The sequence below is a fragment of the Alosa sapidissima genome, chromosome 10, assembly GCF_018492685.1.
Source record: "Alosa sapidissima isolate fAloSap1 chromosome 10, fAloSap1.pri, whole genome shotgun sequence".
Lineage (NCBI taxonomy): Eukaryota > Metazoa > Chordata > Actinopteri > Clupeiformes > Clupeidae > Alosa > Alosa sapidissima.
In genome coordinates this window covers 32,947,102-32,956,605 of record NC_055966.1, presented here as the reverse complement: position 1 = coordinate 32,956,605, position 9,504 = coordinate 32,947,102, and the positions used below count along the sequence as shown (strand labels likewise).

At 40.2% G+C, this 9,504-nt stretch overlaps 1 protein-coding gene across 1 annotated transcript; it reads left to right on the top strand.

The window, feature by feature from the left end:
* The first annotated feature begins 311 nt into the window (after window positions 1-311).
* On the top strand, window positions 312-4,459 carry LOC121720219 (interferon-inducible GTPase 5-like). Its single transcript, XM_042106196.1, has 2 exons — window positions 312-443; window positions 2,756-4,459. The coding sequence occupies exon 2, from the start codon at window positions 2,763-2,765 to the stop codon at window positions 3,993-3,995; it is 1,233 nt and encodes a 410-aa protein (XP_041962130.1). The 5' UTR covers window positions 312-443; window positions 2,756-2,762; the 3' UTR covers window positions 3,996-4,459.
* Window positions 4,460-9,504: the final 5,045 nt, after the last annotated feature.

The following is a 9,504-nucleotide window of genomic DNA, read 5'->3' as shown; positions in this document are numbered from 1 at the left end:
TTTAACAGATTGAACTGTAAATTATGTTGGCATAATGTTTAAAAATCTTGTTCCTTGTGCCCCTTTTTAAATTAGCCCACCAAAGGTCTCTGCATTGTCCCTGAAGGCAGATGTCACTGATATTCATCTTTGTGGAAGGTGTTTCAGGAATGTTTTCAGGAAAGTATATTCAAGCATCATTGTCGGGAAACAGAATATCCAGTTGAGCAACATTTTTTAAACCACGGCGACTTCAATTCCATAGAACACTGCTGAATGCAACCACAGTGTCCAGTTCTATATATACAGTCTATGGTATATACTGTATAGGAAGATATCAGGCAATCTATGTCACATAAAACCACAGGATATTCAGTGACTCCACCCCCAGTTAAAGATATCTGATAAAAAGTAGAAGTTCGTTTGGTAGGTGAGTGGAAGCTTGTTGACGAGTTTCTCACAAGGTAAGCCTGTACATTTTGGTCATACTGTATAATGATCTGTTAATGATCTATTATCTATTTACAACCAAAGTATTCAGGTTAATTGCAAGAAACTATTCAAATGACTTACCAGTGATATATTGACATACTGTATATTTGTCTCTTATCATCAACTGACACATCAACACATTGCTTAAGCCAAATTGTGTTATTCTTGCTGTATATATCTTACCAAAATGTAGTTTATCATCAAAATGAAATAAATGGATGTTGTGCTAATTGTTAATTAACTGTGTTAATAAGTCAGCGGTGTTAGTTTAAGCACATTATTATGACGGCGTGCAGCGAAGCAAAGTCAGATTTTTTATTTTTTTTAATTTTTTTCGCATGGCCAAAGGATTCCCGGGACACTGAAAGACCGGGGTACACGAAACTTGGTGGGCATGTAACCCCACATGGATAGCATGGAACCATCGTTTTTCGTTTTGATCTGTAGCCCCCCCGCTGGACTGGACCCCCCGAAAGGAGGGTAGGGCAGACACAGTTTTCTGTAAATATCTCGAGAACCGTAGGGTTTAGGAGGACCACCTTTTTTTTGTATGTTGATCTCAAGGGGCCATGTCAACCCATTCCATAACCACTCGTTTCATGTATAGCGCCACCTAGTTAAACACAAAAAAGTAAAAAAGAGGTGTTGTAATCGCAGGTATCTGTGACCTAACATAGTCAAAACTGCACGAAATTGGAAGTGTAGGATCATTATGACACCCTCTGAATGCATGCCAAGTTTCGTGGAATTGACCTGTCGCTAAGCGCCACCCTTAGAACGCTGATGAGCCAATAACAGTCCAGCTTCAACGGGACTCGGACATCAGCTCGGACAACTCCATTGGAAACAACAGGAGACAACAGGGAGGAGGCATAAAATGACAAATTAATGGTTATTTATGGAGTTTATTAACTCATAAAACCCCGACGGATAACCATGGTCAAACGTTTTGCATGGGGGACGTGTAATACTGATAGCCGGGTACCCCGATAGGCTAGAAAACGGGGTATATTTTCATCAACAGTAGCCTACAGGACGTCTCTCTCGCGTTTGCAACAGCTCGACGTAATGTAGGCTACTAAGCCAACAACGTGGGCACAGGTTCCCTGTTAAATCCCAAGATGAAAATGCTCATTAACCAACTACTATATTCTTACTACATCAAATATTAACGTAACCTAACATATCTTAGTATCAATCTTCCACTAGCTAGCTAGCTAGCATTAACGTCAGTGGTTTTTGCACAGTGATTTGCACGGCTACTCGCCACAACTGTTTGTCACCGTATGTATTCCAAAGTTTTGAATACACCCCTCCATAGCATAATTAAGTCCCTTTTGATAGCTCCTGGAGGGACTCAACGCCTGCTTTCATATACTGTCAGCTGCCATTGTCCACAATGTATTTCTAATCAAGTCTGGTTTGTTTGTCCGAGTTTTCACACGGTAACAATGGGGGGCGGAGCTTAGCGACAGGTCAATTCTGTTAATGGGGGGCCACACAATAAATTAATTTATGTTAGTATACACCAACTGGCCTGTAGGTGGCCGAAGACAGTTTTCTGTGAATATCTCGAGAACCGTAGGGCCTAGGAGGACCACCTTTTTTTGTATGTTGGTCTTAAGGGGCCATGTCAACCCAGGGGCCACCTAGATAAAAATTAAAAAGCAAAAAATTAGGTGTTTTTATCACAATATCTCTAGCTGACATGGTCAAAACTGCACGAAATTGAAAGTGTAGGATCATTATGACACCCTCCGAATGCATGTCAAGTTTCATGAACTTTCGTTCATGGGGGGCCATACAATACAATAATTTATGTGTACATTTAGTGACCGTACAGGGGTATTCAATTAATCTTCAGCGAGGTCCAGTTACGGAAAATTTCCTCATGCAAAGGTCCGGAGCATCATAATGTTTAACGTGCGTGTTTAGGCTATGTATACAGTATGTATGTGTGTATAATATTAGGATGGAGCCTAGTTGTAGATAGATAGATAGATACTTTATTGATCCCCAAGGGAAAATTCAAGAAATAGAAGATTGTAGGCCTTTCATTTCATTTACTGTTGACATGGTCCATGGAGGCTCAGATGGGTGTCCCGGGACCTGATGAACACAACTATTTATTTTTTTCTAGTCCAGCTGGTATAATCAGTTAAGAGCAAGCAAATATCACCTTTAAGTAAAGTATCCTTTCTAACATTTTGTTGTATTAGTTCCACAGTATAAAATAGCATTTAAGCTAAAACATGTCTGATGATAATTCTTCATATGTTTTCAGAGCCACCATGTCAGGTGGGTTAAGTGTGGAAGAGTCTGAAATTGAGATTCTTGACATCTATGGAGATGGAGGCGCTAAAGGGTTAAGTGATGATAAGGAAACTAAAAAATTTGTTAAAGAATTCAAAAAGTCTTCGTCAGATGCTGCAGTAAAGAAGATTAAAGAAAACTTTGAGACTCTGGATCATGTGACACTCAACATAGGTGTCACTGGAAATACAGGAGCAGGAAAGTCCTCCTTCGTGAACGCCATACGGGGTCTGAGTAACGATGATGAGGGAGCAGCTGACACGGGAGTGACAGAGACCACAATGGAGCCGACACCATTCCCGCATCCCACAATGCCAAATGTCACCATTTGGGATCTGCCAGGTATTGGTACTCCCAAATTTAAAGCAAAGACGTATCTGTCTGATGTCCATTTTGAACGCTATGACTTCTTCATCATCGTCACTTCAGAGAGATTCAAAGAGAATGACATTAGCTTGGCCAAAGCGATCAAGAAGAAGGGACGACTGTTTTATTTCATTCGCTCAAAGATCGACAACGACATCAATGCAGAAAAAAACAGAAGAGACTTCAACAAGGAAAGGATGTTATCTAAGATCAGAGAGGACTGTAAAAAGAACTTGAATAGTGTTGGAAACCCAAAGGTTTTTCTGATATCCTCCTTTAATTTCAACGATTATGATTTCAACAACTTGATTGACACCCTGGAGAGAGAACTCCCAGAAACAAAGAAACATGCTCTTGTCCTTTCTCTACCAGTCTACTCCTTAGAGGTATTGCAGAGGAAGAAGAGGCACCTACAGAAGATGATCTGGCTCACAGCCTTTGGCTCTGGTGCAATAGCTGTGGTTCCTGTCCCAGGTCTTACACTGGCATGTGATTATGGAATGATCTTGTCATTTCTAGAAAGTGTTTTCAGATCTTTTGGGCTTGAGGATAGCTCTTTGCAGAGGCTTGCAACAAGAGTGCAACTGAACACGATGGACTTAAAAGCTGAAATTAAATCAAGGTTTAATGATGGAGTCACACATGCTGCGGTGAGGTCTTTGCTCGCAACGCCTTCAATGGCCACCATCATGACTCTCAAAGGGCTCATGAGCGGCGCAGTCCCCCTCGGACAGCTACCAGCTGGAGCCATGTCTGTGCCCATCATGCACTATCTGCTCAACAAAGGCCTCAAGGAAATGGAAAATGACGGCAAATCTGTGCTGGAAAAAGCACAACTGCACTAAGTGGAGATTCCATAACTGAGATTCAGGGGGATCCCATGGGTATGTAATTGAGGTTACATTGTAATAAATGCATCCAAGCAAAAGGGCACTGGAAGAATTTGTGTTGTGGACTGGAATAGGTTTGACATTATCTCTGAAGATCAAATTTTTTACAAGTGAACGTGTGGTCATAAACACTCAAATACTGCATTTGCATCAGTTTCTTCTGGGACACAAGGATATATACTACAGTAGGTACAATAAAGATGAATAACAATGTCTGTTTTCTCCTCACACTTAACATGGTAGGATCAATCATACTAAATATTGTGCATTTCTGTTAGACTCATTATATGCATTTTGTTACATCCAAAGTCATATTTGTTTGTTTGTTTATTACCTTAATTGTTACACTTTACATTCATGGATGTATTGTCCATTTGATTTGTCTAACCAACTTTTATGTTTATGGTTTATAGACTTTAATCTTTATAGGGGGCTAAGAGGCTTTATAGGGAGGCTGGGTGCCATTTTCGTTTAACCTTATTTTCTCCTATTTTTGGCTTGTTAAGGAGTGAGGTTAGTTCATATTGTTAATTTTATCTTTTGTTTTGAGGTAAGTTAATTCCACTCTAAATAACTAGATATGGTTGCTTTATTATTTTGGTCTTTCCCCCTGCTAAAGTTCATGTTAATGCTTCCTGTGCGTTTGTAAATAAATCCAAACATTATTTGATAAATCTCTTGTTGTGCTTTAAAGTGCTGGGACAGGAGAAGGGAATTTCTAAATGTTTTGGTTATATCGCCCCAGCCCCCAACCCCTAGCGCTAAAAGTGCAACAATATTAAACAGCGTTCACTTGTGCTATGTTGAGTGATTACACACAGTACTATGTAATATTTTATGGTTGGTAGCATTTGGGTCTTCCATGACTTACTAACATAGGCTTCAAACATCCTGTCATCCAGACCCGGCGGCAGACACAAATTCATGGACGGGCATTACACCTTTCCAGGGGGGGCACGGAAACTTTAATTGATCACGGTAGTTTAAGCTTACACTTTGCACAAAACATTCTAATATGAAAATGTAGATGCAATTGTTGTAAGATGGTGCAGCTCCTTTAAGAAAGCCCCGTGCGCAGGGATGGAGAGAGAGAAAGTGAGAGGGGATGTGTGTGTTAGAACTGAGATGCGTGTGGAAAAAGTAGACGTGCTGTTGAGACTGGAGCTAGTCATATTCAAAATAATGCAAAAATAAATCCGCAGATAAAACCAAAATCCTCGTTCATTTGCTAACCACTTTCAGATAGAGTGTTAGGGAGTTAGCCCCGAAGTTACGGATAACTTCGGCCCTGGAGTGGTAACAAGCTCCCTGTTCTCCAACTAGGTCAGAAGAAAAAAACAGTAAAGGTTAACGCTATCAAACAAACCCAGAAACTACTTGGCCTACTTCTACTAACTACGATATGAAATATAGCCTACCTGCGAGCCGATTAGCAAATGACAGGGGTTAGTGCAGAAGTGAAGTAGACTGCGCCACGTAACCTCCTCTCCATTTAGGTGATGGGCTTACCTAATGTTCCTGATTGATTAGCTACGGAATAATACAGATTTTACAAGTTTTATTTGCTACTTGCTAGATTGACAAACGTATAATAAAGGCCTACATTTAATAAGTGTTCAATCTATGGGATTGGGATTGGAGCAGCCAAGCTCATCCAGGGCGGGCACAGATGATTTCCAGGACGAGCCTGCCCCCCCAAAGCCCCCCCCATGCCGCTGGGACTGTCATCACAATGTCTAGTGACATTAGTTGGTTGTACACCTTACGTTAAAGGAGAATTCCGGTGTGATATTGACCTAAAGTGTATTGAAACATGATACCGAGTGTGAACGTATGTCTCATAGCCCATCTCGGCTATGAGGGCCCTGACATTTAAAACGAGACATTGAGATCTTTGAAAAAGCACTGGTAGTTTACTTACAAGACGATTTATACAGACAATATCTTCACAAAGTTTAGCGTTTGCAGCCATCTTGAATTTAGTCACGATAAGTCGAGCAACGAGTAAGAATGAACAGGTATGATAAGGGATCAGATTCCAAAAATAATTCAGTGGAAATGCATGGATTCCAGTTTTCAACTGGATTATTTTTAGTTTTCAACTGGAATCCATGCATTTCCACTGAATTATTTACTAGTCACTTATCGTGACTAAATTCAAGATGGCTGCAAACGCTAAACTTCGTGAAGATATTGTCTGTATAAATCGTCTTGTAAGTAAACTACCAGTGCTTTTTCAAAGTTCTCAATGTCTCGTTTTAAATTTCAGGGCCCTCGGAAGTCTACCAATGAAGTGTGGAGATACATTGAGCCTCGTAAATGGGTGTAAAACAGTGATTTATTTGCATGGCTAGCCTGATGCCAAAGCACCACTATTGAAAAAGCTGTTGGTAGCATCGGCTAACTAGCGCCAGATTTTGGAGTGCAGGGGACAAGCCGAGATGGGCTATGAGACATACGTTCACACTCGGTATCATGTTTCAATACACTTTAGGTCAATATCACATCGGAATTCTCCTTTATAAAAAAAGTTAACATTTCATTACTAATAATATCCATGTTAGTACAAGATGTGTTTTGAGAACATTGTTTCACTGTCAGAAATGGCTTATGTAGAAAATATCCAGTTGAGCAATATTTAAAAACATTTTTTCTGAAAAATATGCTCTGTTCGCCATTCAGTGTTATTTCTAAGACTAATTTCTAATACTTAGTTGTACAATGCTTTATCATGTCACAGTCTGTAATCCAATGAGCTGTACAGAGGTATAATATGTTTCAATAAACGAGTACCTTGCCAACTGCCCTGTGAATTATAAAAGGATATAGGACACACAAAGATGTACAGAATGACCTCACACTTCATCCCATGTGCTTTGGCATAAGGAACAGATAATAAGGGCTTCATGGCTAAGAGATTACTGTACTCTGGCCAAGCTTCAACAACACACATAAGATCGATATTACCCCAACCACTCCCCTCCGGGAGGTATTACAGGGCTCTCCGCACCAAGACCAGCAGGTTCAGAGGAAGCTTCTTCCCTGCGGCCGTCACCCCTACTGAACTCCAACTCTGCACCTTGGAAACAACCAACCAATTTTTACTACTCTTACAATGTTAGTGTTAATAAACTGCACATATCCATATTTATTCTGCTCTTATAACGTTACTGTTATTACACTGCACTAGCCTGACGAGCCAGACCCACATCAAGATGTAGGGTCCAGGGACTCACCATTCGCAGTGCTCAGTCCGAGGGGCGGGATAAACGGTTGTCTTTCAAATTCCCTCTGCACGCAATAGGAAAACGCTACAACCCATGCTTTTCCCACCAGTGGAGCTAGTTGGCTAGTTGTTCAAACTTTGCCAACTTAAACAAAGCTTAACTCATGTCACACTGTTTGCCAGCAGCAGCATCCATCTTCTTTGTTTTCAAGTAGCAGGGAATTCACGCCGAACCATCGCAACTCTGGCATCATTAGGCCTAAGCCCGCCTACCGACTCTATACACGATGTGATTGGCCTGGTCGAAGTTTCATTTTTCCAGCTTGCAAGCCAATGGAGAGTTGCTAGACTACCGCTGCCACTAGGGTGCGTCTAGATTTCTAGGCTAACACTGCACATATCCTTACTGTAAACCATGTCTCTTAACTGTATACTACTGTCTCTACACTGCACTATACTGTATGTCATACTGTTCATAATGCACTACCTGTCTATACTGTTCACATTGCACTTTTCTGCTTTTTTGCACTTCTGGTTAACTGCATTTAGTTGTCTCTGTACAGTACTTGTACTCTGCACAATGACAATAAAGTTGAATTGAATCAAATCTAATCTAATCTATTTGCAGACAACATCCATATAGAAAAAAAATTGGATGACTGATAGCTGAGTGTGACTTCCTTCTGCAGGAACATAGGCGAATATCTTGCCCCTGTCGGATTGTACTACAGCATTGTAGTAATTAGCAACATAGCAAGAGGATAACCACCACAACATTTAATTAATGTTAGCCTGTTTCATTACAGTAGACTACTCATAATACAATAGACGCCATAGCTGCATTAATCTTTTATTTAGGCTATCCCAATCTGTGAATTAGTGAAACACACTCAGCACACAGTGAACACACAGTGAGGTGAAGCACACACTAATCCTGACGCAGTGAGCTGCTTGCTACAGTGGCACTCGGAGAGCAGTGAGGGGTTAGGTGCCCTGCTCAAGGGCACTTTAGCCGTTCCTACTGGTCAGGGTTTGAACCGGCAACCCTCCGGTTACATGTCCAAAGCGCTAAGCAGTAGGCCATGGCTGCTCCACAAGGGGCTGCTGCATTGGCTGGGAATCGAACCCGGGCTTGTGGCAGGTGAGAATTCTACCACTGAACCACCAATGCTGCTACTTTTTCATGCTGCACTATTTTCACTTCCCTGCTCTTCTACATGAATACATGCAACCCATACACTCCCACATGTGAAGTTGTTAGTATATAATAATAATAACTGAATCCAAAATCAAGAAAATACATAGAGAAATATGTCACAAACACACACACGCACGCCCACATCCTGATTAACAGAATAATTGTAAAACAGACACATTGAGTGCAACAATAAAACAACGATATAATATAGTCCAAAGCAGTTTTTTATTTTATTCTAAAACAATGTCTAATAAGGGCTATTATGGTGAGAAACAGAAATAAAAAATGCCCTTGTCTACTTAGGTTTCTGCCCAGCCCAGAACAGTTTAAAACACTGTATGATAATATAATAACAAAATTGTTTCACTCTTTGTGAAGAAGTCCCATTGGATTGTTAATACTAGTTACTAATACTACTAATTTAACTACTCCTTAATCACATATGAAAAGCACTTCACTTTAGAACAGGGAGCATATTCTCACTCATACTGGATTCATTCATACAGTATGTATTTAGGCAGAATTAACAGTTGTAGGTTTGCATTTCATTCCACAAGAACAGACCATGCTATTTGGGTGTTGTTAATGGAGAACGGCTGTTCTTTTGGAACTGCTACATAATAAGGCCAGAACTATGCATTGCCTGTTATGACCATAATTTGTGTCCTTAATTTACTAGTAATAATCAGTAGTTATATCTGCTTAGTCTTAGTTATTGGTCTGTTAATGGTTGAATATGGTCATGCCTTGTAAATTATTAATTAACGAGTGATAACTGCTAATTAAGGGATAATATCTTACTAACAAGGATGTTAGTTACTGGCTAATTAATGATTAATTGGGTGTGTTAATTTACTGTAAAGTGTTACCGAAAGCATGATTGATGATTGTTATATGAGGCAATACAAAGCATCCCACTTTGACAAACTATTCATTCAGACATTTCTTTAATGCTGTTGCATATACCTTGTGTAGTAATTGTATTTTTGTTGACGTCTAAGTGACACGTTGGCTTTGGCACCGAACATGACTAGCCTATT

Coding starts and splice junctions, on each gene's coding strand:
- LOC121720219 (XM_042106196.1), top strand. CDS start 2,763: ATGTCAGGTGGGTTAAGTGTGGAAGAGTCTGAAATTGAGATTCTTGAC.